Consider the following 24,228-nt stretch of genomic DNA (forward strand, 5'->3'; position numbering starts at 1 on the left):
TCAAAATGCTCTTTATATATTTGTATTCTGTCTGAGTAAATAATGCAATTAGATTCTATCAAGTATATATAATTGTTTTGGACGATGACATGTTCACCGCCAGATTCCCAAATAAACAAATCAAATTTTGCAAGAGATATCAATAAACCTAATTTATAAGTTGTTGCTTTTAGTAATTTGGAATTGCTTGCAGGTTTCTTGCCAAATTTTATTGGCATGCTTATGTGCAGATAGCATTGACTTCCATTTTTCTTTATCTTTTTCCTTTTTGTGTCTGCCAATTCCATGGAATTTTAAATGCATTGTTGTGGGTGGCATGTGACTGGAGAAAGCCAAGAAGCTTCTTTTTATAGGTTTGGTGGCAGGCAGTATATCTTATAATAAGACTGTACATGGTAATAGCTTTTTAAATAGTCAGTCAAAAGTGTTCGGTAATATAGTACGTTATAAGAAGCTAACTCATATAACGTTTAGCTTTTAGGTTTCATGAAAAGTTACTCAAAGAGCTAATGACTAAGTGCTATTAAAATAGCTAACAGCTACCAAAACAACTAATTTTGCCGAATAGACTTTAAGTGTATTTCTGATTAATCAAAAGAATAGAGGGGAGGAAATACTAGTTTCATTTCTCCTTTTTCGGTGAAGGGAAGAAATATTGAGTCTTGGTTAGGGCTGTAAACGAGCCGAGTTTTGGTGAGCTCGGCTCAATAAGGATATACTCGAGTTCGGAAATCTGAGCTTAAGCTTAGCTTGTTTAAAACTAGCCAAGCTCGAGCTCGACTCGGGTTTAGCTCAATAACCATAAATGAGTCGAACTTAAGCTCAGGCTCGAAATTTATTAACCAAAACGATATCATTTTAATATAGATTTTAATTGATTTTGTCTTATTGAGCTAGCTCGTGAGCTCGACCCAATAAGACTAGTTCTTGAGCTCGGCTTGATAAAACTGGCTCACAAGCTAATGACTCAAGCTCGAGCTTGAGCAAGTTTTTACGAAGCCGAGTCTTAAGTAGTTCACGAGTAGCTTGTCTCGTTTATAACTCTAGGCTTGGTGGTTGTGGAATTGTCAAATATGGTGGACTGATGCTGATTTTTTTTCTAAAAAGAAAAGAGATTAAAATAGTGTTGAACATGTTTCCCATATTTAGTACATGACCACATCAAATTTGCACAATCCAAGGTGAATTTCCTATATTTTTTTCCTTTTTTATAAACAATTAGTAAATATTTGCACTTTGACATTTCCTTTTATGAAAAAAAAAAATGCATATATGCAGTTTAAGATCTTTCCACAAGATGAAAACAAACAATGATAATGGGTTAGGTTTTGCTAGGCACTTAATTTTTTTTGCTTGCTTTCTAATTTTAAGTCCTAAAAACTAAGTTTTTTCTTCTGTTAATCGCCGCGGAAAAATATAAATAGGTTCCTAAATCATATCCGAAATTAAAATTTAAGTTCACTATTTTTCAAAAAATAAAAAAAATAAAAAACTATCACGTCCCATCCAAAAAAAAATATTTTAAACTGTTATAAAAGAAATCTTTCGAATTTATATGAATTCATAAAAACAAATAGTTATAAAAATTAAGGATGTGATAATGAGTTTTTTTGAAAGTAATGAGATACAAATGTTATTTTTAATATAATTTAGGGATTTATTTATATTGTTTTAACTTTGATGAAAGTATTGTTATTTTTTGAATGGAAGGATACGAGATTTTTATTAATTTTTTGAATGGAGTATAATTTACGGTTCAAATTATTTTTTCCTTCTCTTTTTTTATTTTTATTTTTAATACATTAGGTCTGTGCAATTTAATTTCGATGAGTTGATTATTTTCTTGGATCATGAACCATTATACCTCACATGACACAAATTGCAAGAAATGTCAACTTTCGATTAGGAGCTTAGATAATTATTTTATTTATATTTCAATTTGTTATTTTCCTTTTAACTAATATACTACCACTAAAAAAGTAGACCGGCAATTAGGCATAAATTTTTATTTTATACTCCTCTGTTTCATAATATTTATCACATTTAAAAAAATAGTTTGTTTTAAAATACTTATCATATTTGTGATTTTAAGAAGTAATAAATATTTTTTTTCATATTTACCATTTATATATGACCAATAATTATTACTTCAATTTAATGGTTTTCTTAAAAAATTAATATGAAATCAAACTTAATTAATTCCTCTGACATATAGTCTCACTTTCCGAAATTCATGTTTTTACTCTATTTTATCAATAAATATGTTATTATTAATAGTAATCAAATTTTGAAATCAAAAAATAATTAAAATATGCTAAGCGTAATCTGATTGGTTTTAGTGAAAGTTTTGAATTCTTTTGATTATTCAGATTTTAGTGAAAGTTTTGAATTCTTTTGATTATAATTATTTTCAACAATTTGATGAATCAATTTTATTGTGTAACCGTAGTGTTAATTTAGTCCATCGGACCTCCGATGAATTAAAAAAAAAAATTAAAACATAAACCTTTCATATTTATAAGAAATAAATATATTAAGTAACACCAAAAGTAAAAATTATAATTTAACTATATTTTTTTAATCTCCATAAACATCTAACTAGATATATTTCTATGAGCTACATTGAGAATTTTAGTTAATTTTATTGGGATAATTATATCTTTAATATTTAAATTTTCGAAAACTTTCTATTTTAATGTCTCAATAAAAAAAAAAAAATCAATCGGATGTCTCTGGCTCACGTGACAAGCCGGATATACAATTATTAGGACGACAACTGTGCTGAGTTGAATTTTGCAAACTCAAAGCCCCATTAAAACCAATAGCAAATCAAGAATTGTGCGGTTCAGATTGAATCGAACCTGAAGTGAACCCAACCAAGGTATATAATAATAATTTGGGGTTTCAAGAGAGGACCAAATCTCGCTTTTCCTCTCTGTTTTACGATTGCAGCGCCGTCACCTTCCCATTCCGACGACATCGGTCTGATGCAGTGATTTCTGGACGAACCACCTCTCACGAAAGAAGGGAAGAGATCGTTCTTTCTGATTGAGAGAGAGAGATGGGATCGTAACATCCATAGCCATTGAAGAAAGAGGAGATGGAAGAGAGACTAATTTTTTCTTCTTTTTTTTATGATTTTCATTGTGATGAGAGAGAGAGAGAGAGAGAGAGAGAGCAGGAAGAGATAAGAGAGACTAGTTTTTTTCTTTTTTTTTTTTTTATTTTTTTTGTAATGATTGGTTGCGAGAGGGAAGAGAGATGATGGGTTGCGAGAGAATTAAATTGGTTTAACAATAGAGAGAGAGTAGCTATGGCGTTGCAGAGTTAAAGAGAAGTTTCCGTTACAGTAAGCTGAGGGTAGTGAGAATATGGTAGCTGTAGGATCAAATCTGTTGAGCTCTTGGGCAAGTGAACGATAGATATTGAAGCTGACAGGGCTAGGTTAAATAGCAAAATATCCACGTCAGCAAAAACCTTTACTTTGGCACAACATTTTTGCCCCAATTGTATTTCAGACTTGTCATGGAGCTTGTTGAAACACCCCATTGAAAATTTTTTAGAAATTTAAACATTTAAATGTAAACATTGTCCAATGAGACGTTAAAATAGAAAATTTTCGAAAGTTGAAACACTAAATTTATGGTAACCATAATTTTATTTTATAAATTCAATTTCTTTCAATTTTAAATTTAAGAAAAGTTTGATTTTAATTTTAAAATTCAGCCTCATAAAAATAGATAGATAAGATTTGCCTTTATTTAAAATGGATAGCTCTTTGCTATCTAAAACTCTATAATTTATTACTATTTTATTTTATTGTATTATTTTTTTAGAATCTACCAATCTTACTTGTATATATCAATACTAACACCTTCCTTTCAAGAAAAAACATAAAAGAATTGTTAATAATGATAATAATAATGCAGAGTGTATCTAAAATCATATTCAGAGAGAACATTTAGATGGGTATAAATTAATCTGAAAATATAAATAATAATAACTAAAAAAAATTATATTAATGCCCATTATATAATGGGGATAAGAAATTTAATTGCAGATTTTGGGACATGATATGATATGAATTTTTTTTTTTAGGAAGATTTGAGTTGAAATTTAAATTTTATTAAACTGTTCCAAATTTGGTTTCAAATTTGATTTCAAAATTTTTGATATTAGTGTATTAATATTAATGTAATTTAATTTTCTAAATTTTGAAAATTGTTTTATTTTAAATTTTTACTAGGCTGATTTTATTAAAGTTACTTTAGATTCTTAATTAGATTGAACGCTCGCGCATTGCGTGGGTTATTATGTCTTAATTTAATATATATTATTTTATGGTCAACATAAATTTTTAAAAATTAATGTAATAAAATCATAAAATAATTTTATATTTAAAGTTCTCTCCTAAATATTAAAGTACTAATATTAAAAAAGCAGTCATAATAATTCAATAATTGAAGAAATAAAATTCATTTAAATTTTATTAATAATTCTACAATTGGAGAAATAATTATGTGTATATGTATATTTTTATTCGTCATACAAAAAGATAAAATCTTTTATTTATTTACTTCAACCAATAACATACATACCAATGTCAATTATGATAAATTTCCCATGAGTATTATAATTCAATTAAATTTTAATAATAATTCTACCAATTATAAAATCTATAATTATTAATTATTTAACCAATTATAATTAATAGGAAATTAAGATGATGATCATTTCTCTCGTGTAGAGATTTTAATATTTTTTATCTACATAAAAATTAAAAAAAATTTAATAGACAAATATAAACTAATCGAATAAACCAAAAATAAACAACAAAAACCAATTACCATTCACATATTGAAAACATCAAAGCAATATTGTAAGAACACAGTAAAAACGAAAAGGCACTCACTTTTTTGTTCATAGTTTCTCCGGAGATTCCGCTGCAAAAAGATAAAACATGATACTGAAAGAATAGAGTGCCAACTTATATTTCTTTGTTTCCAGATTATATATAAATAGATTTTAACGAGTAAAAATAAAAATTGAAAATATTATAAAATTTTTAATGAAAAATAGGATGAGTGAATTTATATATTAATTCCTTCCAAATTTAATACGGTTTATTATTTAACCATTTACATTATTATTATTTTTTTACTGAATTGAATTATTATTTATTAGAGATTAATTCGTATATTTATTTAAAAAAGAGAAAATTTTGTATTTATAACTAAATTTGAGAGATTGATTAGTTATTTATCTTTCAAAAATTTAACCTAACCAATTTACAATCCGATACAAGAATTTGATAAATCTTTGTGCATTTACCCCTTTCCCTGTCATATCCGCAATCGAATACAGAGAAAGCAGCCACGTGTTTTCACATGGCCAAGTAACGAACAATAGGCCCACGCAAACAGAGAGCAAATCCCAACAAATTCGCGACCTTTCAAGAACACTCCACAGCATCAGCTCGCTTATTTAGTTTCCTTTGGAAGTTCAAACTCTATGAACTAGTAACCAACAGCTCTCTTTTCTCTCTTCAAAAATCAAAATTCCTCTCTCCATTCCCACTCAAAGCCCTTATCTTTATCTTTAATTTCCTTTAGCTCAGCTCCTTTTTACTCGTCCTTCGCTGCTTCAGCAATGGCAGCGACCACAGCGGCGTCGCTTGCCGGAGTCAGTCTCTGCCGTCCGCCTAAAAGTAATGGAAAATGCTTGTTTCCGCAGTCTCTGAACATCTCATCGGCAAACCGCTGTTCTCTTAAGCCGTTTCAATTGAAAAAGAATAGAACTTGTGGTTTTGGTGGTTATGAGCCAATTTCAAGAAACCGGAGGTCTTTCTCTATCAGATGTGATGCCTCTAATGGAAGGGTAACTGCTATTAATTTATGGAAATTTGCTTTACTTCTGTTCTTTTGTTATCTATATTGATTTTTGGGATTTTTGATTGAACAGATTACTCAACAAGAATTTACGGATATGGCATGGCAAGCAATTGTGTCTTCACCTGATATGGCGAAAGAGAATAAGCATCAAATAGTGGAAACGGAGCATTTGATGAAAGCTTTGTTGGAGCAAAAGAATGGACTTGCTCGTAGGATTTTTTCTAAAGTTGGAGTTGATAATACTCGTCTTTTAGAAGCTACTGATAAGTTTATTCAACGCCAGCCTAAGGTAATTTGCTGGGTTTTATCTGTGTTTATGGAAGTTAGATTCGGGTGATACTTTTTAGTGTTTAGTCTACATGACTACAGTGTGATTAAGTTGATTAATTGCTTAAACTCTGAAAATGGTAACTTATATATATATTTTTTGTTAATGCTCCTTTACATGCCTGCTTGGTTGGCACAGCTTAAAAAATGTCAGGATTCTGAAAATGGAAATTGAGTGGTAGCTTCTTGTTGCTGTGTTGATGGGTCTGAAACATCTTATAGTTTATCGATGAACTCTTTTTAGAATTTGAATAGTGAATTGAGAAATCTCAGGCCTTACCATGGAATTACTGTTATATAATCCATCATTTGATGGATATGGTCATAGATTCCTTAGTTAGACAAGCAATCTGTCGAGTTCTAACATTGCATGCCAGAAAACTTTGTTACAAACACCTGATTGCTTTACCTCTCTTTTTGTCCAATTACACTAGGTTCTTGGTGAATCTGCTGGTTCCATGTTAGGACGTGATTTGGAGGCTTTGATACAGCGAGCCAGGGAATACAAGAAAGAGTATGGGGATTCATTTGTTTCCGTGGAGCATTTGGTCCTTGCATTTGCTCAGGATCAACGATTTGGAAAACAGTTGTTTAAGGATTTTCAGATATCTCTGCAGACATTGAAATCTGCGGTTGAATCAATTAGGGGACACCAATCAGTTATCGATCAAGGTAAATATTCTCTCCTTAACCTTGTGTATTTTCATGTGTAAATGAACATATGCGCCAACCTGCGCATGCATTTGTCTATGCATGTATTTATCATTCTTTTCTTCTTTCCCTTGTTTTTTATTCACTGTTCTTTGCTCCTTTTGAGTGAGGTCAAAGTTTTGAGTTTCTCAAGTTATAAGGCAATTCAAGCTTTGTTATTTTCAAATTTGAATTGTGAACTGGTTCAACAGTTTAATCATTAAGCTTGCTTCATCCACGATTGTAATGCTGAGGGCTTGGCATATTTCCTAGCGACCCTCCTTTCCCATGCAATTAAAAACAGATGGCTTTCATTGAGTTGTATTATATTTATTTTAAGCAATTTAACTGCATTATTCAGTTGCTTATTTGTTGATGCTGTCATATTGTTTCACTTATTGGAGTTTGTTGCTTTTCAAGGTGTTGAAAGCTTGATAATGTTAGAATATCTCACGTTGTTAGTTTGTTTTTGTCTCAGATCCTGAAGGGAAATACGAAGCACTGGAGAAATATGGAAAAGATTTGACCGCCATGGCAAAAGCAGGAAAGCTTGACCCAGTTATTGGAAGAGATGATGAGATACGTAGATGTATTCAGATTCTCTCTAGGAGAACAAAGAACAATCCTGTGCTGATTGGTGAACCAGGTGTCGGGAAAACTGCAATTTCTGAAGGGTAAGCACAAAGCCAAGTGTTTGTTGAGGGCATTGTCATTGCTTTGACGATTTTTGCTTAAACAGGGGTTTTTTTGACATCCTGTTCCAACCTGTATGTTGCTTATTCTGTATGCAGCATAACTGGGCATTTCTGGTTTGGCATTGTGCTGAAACTTTTAGTATTCTTAATCTTCTCTGCTTGAGGAGTTTAGGTTCTCATATGCCAATTCCCAGCCATTTGAATGCTTGCTTGTGGTGGGCTTTTTTTGTGGTTCTGGATGCAGGGGGAAGCTCACCCTGAATTATTTCTGGAACCAGTGTTCTATTTCTGTCTTATGCAGATTAATCTTACAGTTTCTTTTGGACAGGCTTGCCCAGAGAATTGTGCAAGGGGATGTACCTCAAGCTCTGATGAACAGAAAGGTTTGTTTCTTAATTTTTAAATTCTGTTTCAATAGGGACTGCTTTCTCTGTTAGGTCTTCTAGCTCTCTCAGGTGGGAGGTGGATGTTACCACTGAGAGGGATGATATCATTGCATTGGTTGTAATCCATGTTTTTTTTTTAAAAATATGGTGCTAATTTTTTTAACTTCTGTTTTCTAGCTAATATCCCTTGACATGGGTGCACTGATTGCTGGGGCAAAATACCGAGGAGAATTTGAAGATAGACTGAAGGCTGTACTTAAGGAAGTTACAGAATCAGATGGTCAGATTATCCTTTTCATTGATGAGATCCACACAGTTGTTGGGGCAGGTAATATTCACATCAAATATCAAAATTCCTCCTTCTCCGTTGGGCTTTTTTGAGTGTACCAAATTGATTTATCTTAAATCAAAGAGTAAAAATTCAAGTAACTTTCCACCACTTCGTGTCATGCATGTAAAGTTTAAAGGAATGCAGCATGGTAACCTGTCCTTAACACATGGAATTGGAAAAAAGATGGTCTTAATTTACACAGATATGCAAATCTCTATTAATTTATCATCTGTTTCAGGTGCTACAAATGGTGCAATGGATGCTGGCAATCTCTTGAAGCCTATGCTTGGTCGGGGAGAACTACGGTGCATTGGTGCAACAACACTGGATGAATATCGGAAGTACATTGAGAAGGATCCAGCATTGGAGCGTCGTTTCCAACAAGTTTATGTTGATCAACCTTCAGTTGAAGACACAGTTTCCATACTTCGAGGGCTGCGTGAAAGATATGAGCTGCATCATGGAGTTCGTATTTCTGATGGTGCACTTGTTGAAGCCGCTATTCTGTCTGACCGTTACATCAGTGGAAGATTTTTACCTGACAAAGGTAAAGCTGTTGCATTGATATGCTATGTTAGTGACTGAATGGTCAGTGGCTATGTTTCCATTGCATTTTCTGTTGATGATGGCATGCAAATCGGTACAATTCATGCTTTCTCAGCAATAGCAATTGGCTATGCAAACTAAAATTCTATACCTCATTCTGACTCTCCTGGAACTTTTGTTGCATTAAATATTTCAGCTAACTCAAAGTGTCAAAAAAATAAGCTAATTATATCACAAAGAGTTTAACTGCTATCATCATGATTGGGGAGGGAAAATCAATGGGCAGTATTCTCTGTTCCTCTTAATTTGGTCACTTTCTTGAATTTCCTGCAATTTTTCTAGGTTTGTTTGCAGCTGCATAGTTGCATTGCATCAATGCCAAACTGTTTATGAAATTCATTTTGAGCACCTACAGTTCCATGGAATTCTCATGCATTTTTCAAATTGCAGCTATTGATCTAGTTGATGAAGCAGCTGCAAAACTGAAAATGGAGATAACGTCAAAACCTACTGCCCTTGATGAAATTGACCGTTCAGTACTGAAGCTGGAAATGGAGAAGCTGTCTCTTACAAATGATACAGACAGAGCCTCAAAAGATAGGTTGAACCGTCTTGATGCTGAGTTGTCTCTGTTAAAGGAGAAACAAGCTGAGTTGACGGAGCAATGGGAGCATGAGAAGACAGTAATGACTCGCATTCAGTCAATTAAGGAAGAGGTATAATTATGACCAGATGGTTTTTGTTATTAGCATATTATTATTATTGTCATCGATAATCTCATAAGAATTGTCTCTCTTGAGCATGTCTTAAACAGTCTAAAATGGGTCAGTGAGGTCAACAAAGTGAGTTTTGAAAACAGGAAATTGACAGGGAGTTATTTTGATGAATTTTGGAATTTCTTAAGATACTGTGCTGACTTTGAAATTTCTTAACGTAGTAAGCGACTTTCATCTCACATAACATAAATTAGAGAAATACAGATCATTGTGGACGTAACTCATCTTTGTTTTTTGCTTTATGCAGATCGATAGGGTAAATCTTGAAATTCAGCAGGCTGAGCGAGAGTATGATCTTAATCGTGCTGCTGAACTGAAATATGGTAGCTTGAACTCTTTGCAACGGCAACTTGAAAATGCTGAGAAAGAGTTGGATGAGTATATGAGTTCAGGAAAGTCCATGCTGAGAGAAGAAGTTACTGGAGATGATATTGCTGAGATTGTCAGCAAGTGGACTGGCATTCCACTTTCCAAGCTCAAACAATCTGAGAGAGAGAAGCTATTACATTTGGAGGAAGAGCTGCATAAACGTGTGGTGGGTCAGGATCCTGCAGTGAAAGCAGTAGCTGAAGCAATTCAGAGATCTCGCGCTGGTCTCTCAGATCCTCGGCGTCCAATTGCTAGCTTCATGTTCATGGGTCCCACTGGTGTTGGGAAAACAGAACTGGCTAAAGCACTAGCTTCCTATATGTTCAATACTGAAGAAGCCCTTGTACGAATTGACATGAGTGAATACATGGAAAAGCATGCAGTTTCACGTCTGATAGGTGCCCCACCAGGTTATGTAGGGTATGAGGAAGGGGGACAATTGACAGAGACAGTTCGCAGGAGGCCATATGCAGTTATTCTCTTTGATGAGATAGAGAAGGCCCATGCTGACGTGTTCAATGTCTTCCTTCAGATCTTAGATGATGGAAGGGTGACTGATTCACAGGGTCGCACTGTTAGTTTCACTAACACTGTCATCATTATGACTTCCAATGTGGGCTCTCAGTACATTCTTGACACAGATGATGACCTGCCAAAGGAGGTAGCATATGAAACTATTAAGCAGAGAGTGATGGAAGCTGCAAGATCTGTCTTTCGACCTGAGTTCATGAACAGGGTTGATGAGTACATAGTTTTCCAGCCTCTGGATCGCAATCAGATAAACAGTATTGTCAGATTACAGGTAAGATTGCTTCTGTGAAGTTTTCTTGTCACGAGTCGTTTTAATTTGGTCAATTTGATTGTTTGAGAAATTTTTGAGATAAAATACCAGGAGCACATGAAATTCACATGAGTAATTGAATATTTTTGAGATTCTTACATCATGCGTCTGTATGCCATTGCAGTTGGAGCGTGTGCAGCAAAGGATTGCAGACCGGAAGATGAAAATGCAGGTGAGCGAGGCGGCTGTGGAGCTTTTAGGGAGTCTTGGTTATGACCCCAACTATGGAGCTAGGCCAGTCAAGCGGGTGATTCAGCAGTATGTTGAAAATGAACTTGCCAAGGGTATCTTAAGAGGAGAATTTAAGGACGAGGATACTGTGTTAATAGACACAGAGGTTACAGCATTTTCAAATGGCCAACTTCCCCAGCAAAAGCTACTCTTCAAGCGGCTTGAAACTAGTGCAGATTCTTCTCCTGCAGAAAGTCGAGCTGTTTCACAAACTCGATGAATGCCTTTTGAGTTTATGCACACAATGATGCGGTACAAGTTCTTTTTGGAAGATCTTAAATAGATACTAAATGAACTTTTCATCTTGTACAATGTTATACTTATATAGAAAATATAAAGCCTCAAGGTATATTTTCTGCATTGTTGAAGCATTTCGAAGTTGTTTGGCTTATTGATATTTAGTCATCTAGAGGAGTCATTGCCCTTTAAGCCTTTGGAGCACGCTAATGACTCTGTACTTGAAATAAGCATAGCCAACAAAGCGATGTGAGAAATCTAATAAAAGAATGCCTTTCTTTTGAGAGTGTATTTTTCACTTTGATGTGTATGACAACTTTCTTTTGGAGTCGATTCACATTAGAAGTTGAAACAACATCCGTACTGTAAATCAGATGCTAATGCCATGAAATCTTCCACATGCAAATTAGGCTGTGCGGTTTCGGTTCTAGTTTGATTTTCGACAAAAACCAAAACCAGAACCATAAGAAATGTTCTAGATATCTGTACAGTAAACGGGGGGTTGTCTGATGCAACGACATTCTTCTTGTGATATTGACATGTATAAATTCTCATGCTTCAAGCATTCACCTACTAATTTGAATGGCTACCTCAATAAGAAATGCACTATTCAGATTGCTATCTGCGTAAGAGAATAGGCTTTAACTGAACAGTCTTGTACAAAGAGTACTTATAATAGCTGTTTGATTTAATTTTCATAGGTGAAGATTTGCATCAAGTAAATAGTTACTTTTTGGCAGCCTCATAACCGCCGAATGTCAAGTTCATAAATGAAGATGATCATAGTAACAGAAAGAAGAATTTTGTGTAAATAATGAAAGTGCAAGTTGTATAAGAAGGTTATTTTTACAATGAAGCATATCAATCACGTAATTCTACTATACATGGGCTATTTGCACATAAACAAATTGTCAGCTGATCATCTTCCATTTACATTGAATTTTCTTCCTTGAAGTCTGCTATTGTGGCAAGGGGATCTGTTCAGTCTGGGGTGAGAATACCTTCTCCATTTCGTCGAAACTTTTCGTAGGTTCTGAAGCATCATTGCTCGTGTTTTGCCATCAGGTTTGAGACCTCTGCTGCGCATTTTCATGTACAACTTCTTAGCTGATTCAACTCTGCCTCTTAGACACATACCATGAATGACAGCATTGTAGAGAGACACGTCTGGTGCAACTTTCTGCAATGCAGGAAAAGGAAAATCTTTATTTGTTAACATTTGGAATGCGAAGGACATAGTTCTATCCGGAAAATAAAAGGTTCAAGCAGACAATCAAATAAACAAGGTGTAAGGACCTGTGCATATGGAATTAAGTTTGAACATCATAGACATTACGGTCCATTGCACTGCCAATTGACAAAATTTAGTTATTCTGTTGGTTAGTTGATTATAATTACTACTCAGATTAGAAACCGAATACACATTCTAATGCAAGAAGTGCAACTATTCACAAGTGTACAGGGAAGGGCGGGGAAGGAACTAAGTTGTAAATTTTCTTTTACAATCTAGAGAAGTTGCCAGTACAAGGATTTGACATATTAACAGACAAGAAAGTTTTTCATATAATATTTGTTAGAGATGCAGCTCATCGAAATATTTCTTTAATTTATGTTTCATCACCTGGGTAAGTTTAAAAAACGTAAAGATTTGACTGAAATAGGTATAGCATAGAATATCAAAATATCTTACATCTAGAATTTCTTCCACATCACTCCAAAGAGATGCCCAAATGCAACTTCTTATCAATGACAAATAAGTAAATGTGTCTGGAGTGCATTTCTGGTGAACCATGTGCTCATAGACTTGTAAAGCAACTTTTGGCTTTCTAGCAATCTCACAAGCACCAATAACAAGATTATAAGAAGTTGTTGAGATCGGCAGTTCAGAAGCTTCCAACTGCCATAGTAGCTGCAGAGCTTTATCCCATAAACCAAGCTTCTGACATGACATTAAAGCAGTGTTATACAAGTGTTCATTAATTTGAGAGCTTCTTTCCCTTTTTATGCTCTCAAAAAGCTGAAGAGCATCAGCAAATTGATTTGCCCTGTATAGTCCATTAAGCAATGCATTCCATGTGTACGCATCAGGTGTATGACCCAAAGATTTAACTTTTTCAAAGACCTTAAATGCAAGTTTGAGTTCACCAGCTTTTCCAAGTGCATTCATCAATGCATTACATGCGATAAGATTTGGCTTCAGCCCACGTTTCAACATATTTTGGAAAATACATAGAGCTAATTCCCACTTTCCATCCTTCGCACATGCTCCAATTACAGCCTGCAATGTGTCATCTCTTGGTTTAATTCCATTTTGATCCATCTCATTGTATGCATCAAGCGCCAGCTCATTCTGGCCACATCGCACAAAAATGCTAACCAACAGCGAGTAAGTAATCTGTGTCCCATGAAGGCCCTTTTCTTTCATGCTTTTCCATATTCTCTCTGTATCAACCCAATTGTTTGATCTTCCACAAACAGATATCATTGTGTTATAAACAATCACATCAAAATCATTATTCTCTCTGGAAAACCCTCCTAATTCTGCAAACATATTAAGCGAGGATTCAATACTCTGTGTATCTGCTACTGCTTTTAGAATTAAGGCATACGTGTGGCCTGTTGAGATCTCATTTCTCCTCGTGAACCCAAAGACTCTCAATGCATAATCAAGTATTTTATTTCTTAAAAGGCAAGAGATAAGAGAATTACATGCATGTCCATTGGGTCGTATACCCGAGAACTCCATGGACCTGAACAATTCTATTGCACTTTTAACTTTATTAGATCTACTAAGCATCAAAATCCTTCTTGATAACTCTTCTCCATCTGTTTCCTCTAAAAGATGTACCCTAGTGTCATCAATGGTAACTTTATTTCTTGAATCATTTCTTGAAGCCACTGACGGCTGGATAATACTTTCAGGATCCATATCCAATTCCCCGTAAAGCATCAAATTTCCCCAAGGAGGGGCATATTCTTCATAACAATCTGTATTAACTTCATGTCCTCTTTGAATCATTTCCTTATTTTCATTTTCTTCAGAAACCAACCCATAATCATTGCTAGCAACCAAATTTGATACAGCTAACAATTTTGCTATTTTAGTGGACCCGAAGCTTGAACTTAAATATGGTATCTTCAGTTCCACACATCTAAATCCTGTATACCCCTTTATGGACATGGAAACCACACTAACATCACATAGTCCAACCTGACTTCTACTCATTTTCACACCCAAACTACTATACTGGCTACAATGATAATTCTTATATTCACAATTACTTGGCATATACAAGCTACTTTGACAAGTAAATCCATTCGACCTCAAATTAACTGGAATTGAATTCCCTAGCATTTCTCCCATTACTGGAGGCAGAGTAGAGTAATAAGCAACCATTAACGTTATTCACTTCAATAAAACATCTCTGACACAACGACTAACCAAGACTATGAGCAGGACCCAGTAGTATAATCCCGTATAAGCCCTCAAATAAGGAAAAGCTAATAACGTTGCTTAAACTAGTGGAAGAAATCAAAATAAAACGCCATACCTGCGAAAGATGGATGTCAAACATAAAATAAAGGGAAAAAAATTGAGTCTTTAAGGGATAGGCTACCTGGAAAGAGCTTGGGTATTGGTGGGATAAAGATGAGGGAAGTAGAGAGAGACTGTGCAGTGAAGATTTTACCTGTCGAGTGCAGCAAACGGCATTTTTTATCTGTCGAGTCTCGTTCCAAAAACAAAAGAAAGAATCGGTCGAGTCAAACGATGCCGTGTAATTTGTGAAGATTAGTCGCGGTTGGTGAACGACACGTCGTGTAGGTGAAGGAGAATGACTCCCAGTTAACTATAAAAGACCGCCGTCCTTTTTTCTTTTCTCCCAACCAGTTTATCCGTTTATGAGTTGCCGTTTATTCGATTTCCAGGCAGCAGTACCGGCTTCTGCGGCTCATATATGATAATAGAACGACGTTAAAGATCAATTACAAGGTTAAGGATTAGCATTTACCAGAAATTTTCAAGTGATGGGTAAGTTAAAGTTCATTTGTTTTCGGTTCTCATTTAATGGGTTTAGTCTAAATTTTGTTTATTACTCTCTAGTGGATCAATTTTACACATTTTTTTTTAATTTTTATTTGCATTTACTGTGGCAGAGGAAGAAGAGGGAAAGGATTCAAAGGAAGCAGAATCACATAGTGAAAAAATGGAGGAGGTGAAAGCAGGAGTGGCATCTATAGCATTATTACCATATGGGTCCATATCTGGTCACTTTATTCAGCTTCCTCAGTCCATTTGCTATGGCCTTCATGGCACTGGTACTCCTCTACATTTATTTATCTATGTATTTGATTTGCGCATGTGTGTGTCCGTTACTGATTACACTGGATTTGGATGCATTAGTCGAAGCAATGATGCCCTGGATATTATTATTGTTGCTCTAATGATTAATAAATTTATTTTGGGAATGTAGTTTTTACTATCGACTTTTCTTAGTTTTAGAAATGGCTTTAAGAACCAGGATACCAGGCTGGAAAAGAAATTTTCAGGCTGTACTGGAAAGAATTTTATTTTCTTAAGAAAAGAAGGAAACTGGATTTGCATAATATTTGGAAAACCAAGCAAAAGTCCAAGTTTTCTCTTCATTACTAATGTTTGTATGTGCAAGAGCTGAGAACAGTACTGTCCTCTCAAATTTGCTATGAATTTGAAAGTGCTGGTGAAAATTAGTGCTTTTAGGAGTCCTTTATGTAAAAATGCACATGCACATGCTTTTAGGAGTCCTCCATTGTGGGTTATGTTGTGCAGAAACAAACAAAATTATTCCTTTTGCATTAAAAGTCTCATCAATAGTTTTCATATATTTGAATTCTCAATTGCAACTTAGGTTGTAGCTGCTGGACTTTTATGTTGTGTATTCATCTGTATGAGATGTGTTGAGCATTCCAACATTGACATGTCTCCATAGTTAGCCCCTGTACTACAAGAATCTCTAAATGATTTATTTTCTTTCAGTTAATAGAATTTTTGGCACGGGAAAGTTTGGTTATTTATTTTCTAGCTTGTCACTTCTTTTTGCTAGATATATCAACTAGAAGTAGAGCTTGGCGATGATATCGAATGGTGATTGGACATAAACAGTCCATTTCTCCATCCTACTGACTCTTACCGAAACAAAATTCAATGGCCAAACACAATTTGACTTTAGGTAGAATCAACATAGGAATTGTTTCTGTTAAACAAAGTAGTAGATCTTTGTTAGGATAGTTTTAATGTGGAGTTTTAAAATATATATATATATATATATATATATATATATATATTTTTTTTTTTCCTTTCTGAACTTATTTTCTTTATGGTGAAAAGAATTAACTTGTGAAAGGGAGTGCAGCAGGGGTGAGGATTATCGCCTGATCAAGCTTACAATCATTGACTACAATGTAAGGGAACTGTTTGATTTCTACATTCCTGTTTTTCTTTCTATACAAATTTTGTCTAATCTTCATTTTTTTCTTTTTATTGCCTCTAATAAATGTTTGGCAGAGTGGGAAAGAACAAGCTGTTGTAGTAGAGTGTAGAGGCCATGATGCTGCTCGCTTCCATAACATTGATCATGCTCATGGGTAGGCCATCTTGGACTTCCTAAGTTCTGAAACTGTGTTGCTTGGTGACTACTTGTCATTGATATTAATTGTAGCTAAGGATGTAAATAAGTCAAGCTGCTTGTGAGTCGCTCGAGGTTCAATTTGGGAAAAGCTTGTTCTATAAGTTTGAGAAGTGGAACTCGAGCTTGCTTATCAAGTTCATTTAATAAATGAGTTGCGCTTGAGTTCGATCCTGTAAAGAAACGTCTATTTTATTATTATTATAAATTGTAAAAGAGCTCGAAATTGGGTTTTCAAGCTCGATCTATAAGTTTGAGAAGTGGAACTCGAGCTTGCTTATCAAGCTCATTTAATAAATGAGTTGAGCGTGAGTTCAATCCTGTAAAGAAATGTCTTTTTTATTATTATTATAAATTGTAAAAGAGCTCGAGATCGGGTTTTTCAAGCTCGACTTGAGTTCAAGTATACCTTCAACAATTCAATCTCGATCTTAACATTTGTAGCCCCAACCCCAATTGTAGCTATTCCCTCCTGGATGCACCATACATAGGCACAACTCAAATTATTTCAAAAAACAAAAAGAAAAACCTGTTAGGAGGACTAGGAAAAACAAGATGGTTGTTTTGTGTTTACATATATATTAGGTGATGTATCCTAGATTTCTTTCTATTGTATTTTGTGCCCAATAATCATTCTGTATAGACTCTTTAACTAATTTCCTTACTTTTTTTGGTTTAATTCGATTGAACCCCTTCTTTTGCACACAAGTGAAAGTTCTTGTTTACTAATCAATAAAAAAACAAGTTTGTACGAGTAGTATATCTGCAGTAATATAATGATTAAAGATATATTAATACATGTTTTTTTTTTTTTTTTTGGAAGGGGAAAGATAAAAAATTAGAGTAGTTTTGGATAGAGTAGCAGTTCAGAACTTTGCCCTCAGAATCAGAAAATATTAGATCATGCTGGATGTTATCTATTATAATTTTATTAAATTCTTGTAGCTAATCATTTGGTGTAAACTTTTATGCTGGGGCTTTGTGAGGCTTATAAATTTTCTCTTGTGAATTACAATAGCATTTTTTATCCTGTCTCACAGCTGGGAAAAGGATATCGTAGCAATGGCAGAACAAAAACCTGGGAAGAAAAAAATTTCTGTGTCATTTGTGTGCGAGACATTGAAAGCTGAGAATGCCGCAGAAGAGCATCTTAGGAAGTTCATGCCAAAATTAGCTGGGCTAGATGCTGTTGGTACGTATTCCATCCTTTAAATTTTTGAAGAAAGTTATGTTCACCAACATTTCTAGAGCCTTGCGCTCTGCTGACTACCTGATATTACTAATTTTAATCCGGTTATCATTTCAAGTAGTCATTTTCAATTTTTCCATAGCAATATAAGAGATGCATACAACATTATGTGTTCCACTTGCATGTCAGCCATATCATAATTCTAACACATTACGAACGTTCATTGGATGATTTCTGCAAAAGAGATTAGTTTATTATCATAATGGGCTGGCCATTAATTAGTTACTAACATTCATCAACCATTTTCAAATTAAGTTAATTTGGAGGCTCATGACACAGTTCTCGTGCTGTTAAGATCTTTATCTTTTTATTGAAGGAATTCTTATACTAAGTTGAGGTTCTTTCATCTTCTTCTGTCTCCTAGTTTGTCAAAAACAAAAAAGATGTGAAGATAATTCTTCAGTGCAAGAACTTCTTGCCCTTTTCAGGAGCGCTGGCCCTTGAACTGGATTTCATGGCGTATGCCTTGGAACAATGATTTTTACATGCTAACAGTGTGCTTCTAATGTTGTGCTTTAGTATGACATTCTTACATCTTGAAACGCCTTGTCAAATGTGTGCTGACTGACGTCTGAAAGAATATGCAGTCAACATTGGGCAGATGAAGATTTCCGGGTTGGACTTTGAAGAATTGGAATGAAACAGAGAATATGATCTGGTGCATAACTTGTTTATATGACTTTCAGTTACTGTATCTTAACATAAACTCTTGTACAAGAATACAGTTTTATCCTATCTTGAACCTTGTGTATGTTGTCTATTCGCTTCACAAACTTTTTAAGGCAACCCTGAAAGCGTGGGATTTTTTTTTTTTTTTTTTAATTTGTCAGACGACATTGCCCCTTCCCAGTTCTGGATTATGTAAACGCTTACTTGTCAGAATCATGGAATTAATGTTCACCATTGCTAGAACTAGTAGTAGATACAACAAGAACATAGCAATAATTGGCACTTCTGTTTTAGCAAACTGAGTAGCCTGATTCATTTCATCAATGATTCATCAATCCGTATAAATTTTGACCAGACTCGTACCAATGGCTAGCCCCCGGCTGCTATTTCAAATTTTTTTATGCAGGTGAAGATGACAGGATATTACGAGGACAACGGGATGATTCCACCATTGCATTCCATCACAGGACAGAAGAATAACTACGGGGAAGGAGGACGGACTTGTAGATGTTGCAAGAACTTCATTCTACTTCAATCAAATACCTGAATTATCGCAGATATCAATCTGCCATCCATATATATATATATATATATATATATATTGATACGGGTGCATACATAATGTTTACATGGTATTACATGCTCACAGTAATTTAATAGATGATTAAAACAAGATGGTTGGAGGTCAACCATTCAATATGAAACATTTAGCCAATGGCAAGATGGCAAAGCAGTGCAGTCGAGAGTTCAGATGAGATTGCGATAGTTGACTTCAGCTTCAGCGAAGTAAATCTCCAGAGAGCCTATCACATGGCTCGTCCAAATGTCAATCTTGCAGGAAGACACAATCCATTCCTACAATGATAATTGATATGAACTGCCAACCAAAAGGGAAGATCTTGTCAATTGCAATTCTCCAGGAAAGAAGGCACATAATAACACGGGTGTTGGGCACAGAACAGCAGAGAAAACATAGTGATATTGTCTCCTTAGGGCCAGTTACCTCCACTAGGGAATTATACATGCTACTGACTACCAACAAACGGGTCATGTAAGATCATGTAAGACCACAGTCGGACAAGATTGTTCTAGCACAAATGTTGGACCTTAGAATATGATTTAACTTTCTGCCATTATGAAGTGAGCTTAACGGGAAAAAATTATTATCCTTAACTTTCATGCTTAAACAACAAACTTTTCAAGGTATGCATATTAGCAGAGAATGTCAATTTCTCAGACTTCATTAGTCATTCAACAGGAAAAGAACAATAGATGCCTTTTCTGGCGAAGAGATAACATATGCTTCTGCGGCTCCACCGCTCCACCTCTCCACCAAACGTTTGTCACTAAAATGATCACTCCTACTCCATTCTTTTAGAGCACAAATAAAAGATGTCTATTTTTTTCCATAATCACAAGTTATGTCCCATATTCTTCTAAATTCAGTTACTTTTCATTTATCTTTTCCCATAATTTCTCATGCTTCAGGCTGGAAAACCACTAAAAATTTACAAAGCAACCTAAAGAATAATCTTAGACAGTTAGAAGGTGATACATAAGGGACTCGAATTCATTTGACAAGTCCAAGAAAGTCAAAGGCTGAAAGCAAAGCTTTCTGACTGCTTGTACAATAAGAGGTTGTTTTGCTTAATGGTTTACCATTTTCAAAAGCTGAAGCTTCAGCACATTTTGATTTCAACAAAAATAAAATGCTCAGAGGATACCTGGTCTCTGTGCCAATCATCACTCCTACTCAGATGCCTCTTCTGAATCTGACAAGGGCAAGAGGGTGCAGATTCCAAGCACATGTCCATTGAGGCACACATAATACTCAACGCAATCTTCATATGAACCCAGCCTACAGCTGGCACTTTGTGGTATCATTTTGGCTTGTAGCATGCTCCACAATTTTGCCTTGCAATAAGGGCACACCTCTGTTGGATGAAGCTGGGCTCTCCTTTTGATGAGCATTTTCCGGACCTTTGACATCGAGAAGGACTTGAAAATTCCACGAAAAAATCCCACATCCCCTTCTTCCCCTTGGTCAAGATGTTCACAAGGGTCAGAGACATATAAAACATCTGTTCTGCATTGGGGCAAAAGAAAACTCTTCCCTGAAGTCCTAGAAAAACGAGTCCTATAAACAAAATGACCAGGGATATGGATGCTATTGAACAGGCCACCCTTGCTACATCCTGAGCAGTAAATAAGCAACTTCCCAAGTGCTCTCCAATTTCCATCGACACTGTGACTTCCACTAGATTGCAGATCAAGCATCATCTTTGGAGCCCTAGCTTTGCAAAACTCCTTCCATAGCACTCGCTTGGCCAGGTCATCAAACCATTTACATGTACATGACAGAGTGGCAATCAACTTAGGGTTCCAGTTCAACTGTTGAAACACTAAAAAAATCACATCTTCGCTTAGATGCCCTTTTGTGCATTGGCAACTTGATGAATGAATACAGCGATACTGCTTTGTTAAAATCATTTCGAACACCTAGTATGAAAGAAAGAAACAAGTACACTAAGCCCTTGTTACAGATTCCCATTAGGATCAACAATGTACCAATACAAAGCTATCACATTTGGCAAACAAATCTCTGAGCTAAACAATAAAAGCCCTAAAAATGAGCCCAGCGGTGAAATTAATGATGAAATATATGAGTAGATGGTTAAGAGGAACAAGAGGGAGGAAAAAGTATAAAGAGCAAGACAACACATTTAAAAAAAAGTAAGGCTCACAACCTGACAGAATCCAACTAAAACAGGCTAAGACTGAGGTTCCTATATCAGTTACTCATCAAACGTAAAACCTATATCGGATTTAAGGAACAGTCTGTCCACGTAAAATAGTCGAGGAACTGAATGAAATGAACCTTTACTTTGATGCTTCAAATTTACAAGCTAGTGTTCAGATTAAACACTTTCAGATATATTCATTAAGAATAGGGAAAACTTTACAATTTATAATTCAATGTGGCTCTAAATCAATTATACTTTCCAATCACTTATACTTAGCAGCAGTCTTTTCATTTACTGACAATCCAAATACATACCTAGAAAGCAACATGGATGAAGTAAAATTAGAGGATTTTGCAAATAACTGGATGTTTCCACTAAAAGGATTTTGCATAAAATTAAAGGCCGAATGTATAAATTCACCAAGAACTTTGCACCTTTAATCTTGTAACAACCTCAACCTTGTGGATGACTTATCGTGCACTTAAATTTGCAAATTTTGGTGTTGCGCACCTTTCCACATTAATAACAACAATTTTAGGGTTTTTGGCTTTTGTATACAAAATATTGATTTGATGTATAGTTAGATAACTTTTGAAACAATAATTTTCATATTTTTGAAACAATAATTTCCCTTGCATGCGATTATAATTAATCTCAAGTGTCATCCAAAGTGAAGCTGCACACCATGCACACATGAGTTACATAAAAACCCCGTTTAGTTTAAAACAAGCCTATCAAATGAACATAACTACAGATTCAAGAGCTATTTGTAGCAATAAGGCGGACAAAACTTCCTTTAATTTCAAGAATTATCAGCTTATACACTTCCCAAGAGGCACACTTTTCCCAAATTTCAAAGTTCCTAATATTTACCAGAGAGCTCAACCCCATTTAGAAGAAAACTCTTGTCCTTAGGTTCTACAACATCCATGCCATAAATCAAATTCACATATGTAAAACTCAAAGAGACAAGTTTCCCTGAATTCACAGCTCAACGTATTAACATTTTCTAAAATAATGCAACACAAATCCTCATCTGTTCTTCATTTTTTATTTTAGGAGAAAAATTTCCAAGAAACAAAAAATATGCACGATCAACGCAAGTAACACTTAGTGTTAGTGAACATTAAAGTTTTTAAAGCTTCTCTAAATTCCAGCACCCAGGGCATCCTAATCAAACAAACAGATTTGGTTGATTTTTCATTGCATACCCTCTAAACTTCAGATCCACAAAACCCTTACCAAACTTCATGGCATTATGACAAAACACATCAAAAATTTGAAACAGTTACATCCAAAGCAAACCCATTTCATGCATCCACCAAATTGCGCAAAATTAGCATTGAACATGAAGAACAGAAAAAACCCTAGCTCCCACCAAATTCAACTAAACAAACAAGAACAAAAAAGCTAAGACTAGACCAGATCGTAATCTGTTTGAAATCAAGACCCAAAATTTCTTACCTCAGACAAAGAAGTATCCCTTTCGCATGACCTGAAAAACCCCTAAAAAAAATTTCTGCACAGAAGGAAATGAAAAGGGATTAGAATTTTATCAAACAATAAAAGAAAAGAAAAAACTAAAAAAAAATCAAAGATAAAACAAAGACAAATACTTGCATGCACAAAAAGATTCAGGCTTTTGTTTCTCCAAAAGGGTATTTCCGTCTAAAAAAAGATAATACAATACAGATACATACATGGCAAAAATTGCAGAGATGGAGAGTTAAACGAAAGAGAACAAGAAGGCTCCGGGTTCCATATGGAAGAAAGAAAATATTAAAATATTAGTTGAACAGACAGAGTTAAAATCACTTTCAGTCGTTAAATCAAGTACAAATGATATTTTGCCACGCTATCAGATGAGAGCTGGGAACAATAGGTGTCTTTAGCAAGGGAGCCAATGGGACAGCTTTTGTCCAATGTGTAGATAGTTGATTAGAGGTTATTTTGGAGAAAATAACAGTCAGGTGATTCAAGCTTAGTCTGCTGTTTTACTGTTGGTTGTTAAAATTTTTGTGTCGGGACTTTTGATAGGAAAATGCCAAAGCATTGTAGCGTCCAGAGAAAGATTCTAAAACCCTAACATTTGTCCACGTATCAGGTTCGTGATTTTTCTGGTTTTTCATTATTAAATTGTTACCTTTTCGCCTCTTTGGCAACCTCATTGGCTATTTGATATTTCCCACTCGTCTTAAGACGTTTGTGTATTTAAAATATAAAAATAAATGGAAAAAAATATATTATTATTATTATTATTATAAATAAATTGCAAAATCAATAAGAGATTAAACTTCAACCAGTTTAATGTGGTTGAGTTTCATTCAAATGGAATTCTCACTGTCGTTTAGAAAGTAGAAAAGCATCCTTTTTAGTTGCCATGGCAGTAAAACTGATGTCTGATTCTCCCTTCTTTTAATTTTCATTTAATTTGTAATATTTGTAATTTCTGCTTTTAATGAGTCTCTATATTTATTAGTTTAATTCTCTCCATCCAATCATACCAACACGCACCGGATCCCATTAAAACTAAAATGGATGACCCCTTGAAAAGTTATTGTGTTGTACCCTAATTTTATGATT

The 24,228-nt window shown here is 34.7% G+C and overlaps 4 protein-coding genes across 8 annotated transcripts; 2 read left to right on the top strand and 2 right to left on the bottom strand.

Annotated features, from left to right (window-relative positions):
• Positions 1–5,457: 5,457 nt before the first annotated feature.
• On the top strand, positions 5,458–11,618 carry CLPB3 (casein lytic proteinase B3). Its single transcript, XM_012229400.4, has 10 exons — positions 5,458–5,877; positions 5,962–6,180; positions 6,653–6,890; positions 7,387–7,582; positions 7,932–7,986; positions 8,167–8,317; positions 8,559–8,867; positions 9,317–9,582; positions 9,890–10,813; positions 10,977–11,618. Exons 1-10 carry the CDS (start codon positions 5,650–5,652, stop codon positions 11,301–11,303), a joined length of 2,913 nt encoding a protein of 970 aa, XP_012084790.1. The 5' UTR covers positions 5,458–5,649; the 3' UTR covers positions 11,304–11,618.
• A 488-nt stretch (positions 11,619–12,106) lies between these two features.
• On the bottom strand, positions 12,107–15,144 carry EMB2076 (Pentatricopeptide repeat (PPR) superfamily protein). Of its 2 annotated transcripts, none has more exons than XM_037636071.2 (3): positions 15,010–15,144; positions 13,011–14,871; positions 12,107–12,500 (listed from the first exon to the last, which is right to left on the bottom strand). In XM_037636071.2, the coding sequence occupies exons 2-3, from the start codon at positions 14,715–14,717 to the stop codon at positions 12,240–12,242; spliced, it is 1,968 nt and encodes a 655-aa protein (XP_037491999.1). In that variant the 5' UTR covers positions 14,718–14,871; positions 15,010–15,144; the 3' UTR covers positions 12,107–12,239. The 2 variants fall into 2 exon arrangements, with proteins under 2 accessions (XP_037491999.1, XP_020538888.1); XM_020683229.3 differs by having other exon boundaries at positions 14,938–15,039.
• Positions 15,145–15,195: 51 nt separating this feature from the next.
• On the top strand, positions 15,196–18,983 carry LOC105644129 (uncharacterized). Of its 2 annotated transcripts, none has more exons than XM_037636072.2 (6): positions 15,196–15,350; positions 15,476–15,637; positions 16,686–16,759; positions 16,863–16,942; positions 18,024–18,175; positions 18,597–18,793. In XM_037636072.2, exons 1-6 carry the CDS (start codon positions 15,347–15,349, stop codon positions 18,674–18,676), a joined length of 552 nt encoding a protein of 183 aa, XP_037492000.1. In that variant the 5' UTR covers positions 15,196–15,346; the 3' UTR covers positions 18,677–18,793. The 2 variants fall into 2 exon arrangements, with proteins under 2 accessions (XP_037492000.1, XP_012084783.1); XM_012229393.4 differs by lacking the exon at positions 18,597–18,793 and adding an exon at positions 18,820–18,983 and having other exon boundaries at positions 15,197–15,350.
• A 428-nt stretch (positions 18,984–19,411) lies between these two features.
• Positions 19,412–23,473, bottom strand: LOC105644130 (EID1-like F-box protein 2). Of its 3 annotated transcripts, none has more exons than XM_012229395.4 (4): positions 23,346–23,473; positions 23,110–23,164; positions 20,626–21,400; positions 19,412–19,778 (listed from the first exon to the last, which is right to left on the bottom strand). In XM_012229395.4, exon 3 carries the CDS (start codon positions 21,389–21,391, stop codon positions 20,651–20,653), a length of 741 nt encoding a protein of 246 aa, XP_012084785.1. In that variant the 5' UTR covers positions 21,392–21,400; positions 23,110–23,164; positions 23,346–23,473; the 3' UTR covers positions 19,412–19,778; positions 20,626–20,650. The 3 variants fall into 3 exon arrangements, with proteins under 3 accessions (XP_012084785.1, XP_012084786.1, XP_012084787.1); XM_012229396.4 differs by having other exon boundaries at positions 23,266–23,420; XM_012229397.4 differs by having other exon boundaries at positions 23,262–23,412.
• Between the last annotated feature and the right edge of the window lie 755 nt (positions 23,474–24,228).

This window comes from Jatropha curcas, chromosome 4, assembly GCF_041381405.1.
Source record: "Jatropha curcas cultivar XTBG-Jc1 chromosome 4, XTBG_Jcur_1.0, whole genome shotgun sequence".
In the NCBI taxonomy this organism is placed as follows: Eukaryota; Viridiplantae; Streptophyta; class Magnoliopsida; order Malpighiales; family Euphorbiaceae; genus Jatropha; species Jatropha curcas.

What these genes read in the sequence shown, in the direction of transcription:
- CLPB3 (XM_012229400.4), top strand. Translation starts at nt 5,650, where the DNA reads ATGGCAGCGACCACAGCGGCGTCGCTTGCCGGAGTCAGTCTCTGCCGT. An exon ending in AAAACTGCAATTTCTGAAGG is followed by an intron (nt 7,583 to 7,931) that starts GTAAGCACAAAG and finishes TCTTTTGGACAG; the next exon opens with GCTTGCCCAGAGAATTGTGC. An exon ending in AAGATTTTTACCTGACAAAG is followed by an intron (nt 8,868 to 9,316) that starts GTAAAGCTGTTG and finishes TTCAAATTGCAG; the next exon opens with CTATTGATCTAGTTGATGAA.
- EMB2076 (XM_037636071.2), bottom strand. Translation starts at nt 14,717, where the DNA reads ATGGTTGCTTATTACTCTACTCTGCCTCCAGTAATGGGAGAAATGCTA. An exon ending in ATGTGGAAGAAATTCTAGAT is followed by an intron (nt 12,501 to 13,010) that starts GTAAGATATTTT and finishes CCTGCATTGCAG; the next exon opens with AAAGTTGCACCAGACGTGTC.
- LOC105644129 (XM_037636072.2), top strand. An exon ending in CTATGGCCTTCATGGCACTG is followed by an intron (nt 15,638 to 16,685) that starts GTACTCCTCTAC and finishes TATGGTGAAAAG; the next exon opens with AATTAACTTGTGAAAGGGAG. An exon ending in AACATTGATCATGCTCATGG is followed by an intron (nt 16,943 to 18,023) that starts GTAGGCCATCTT and finishes CCTGTCTCACAG; the next exon opens with CTGGGAAAAGGATATCGTAG.
- LOC105644130 (XM_012229395.4), bottom strand. Translation starts at nt 21,391, where the DNA reads ATGATTTTAACAAAGCAGTATCGCTGTATTCATTCATCAAGTTGCCAA.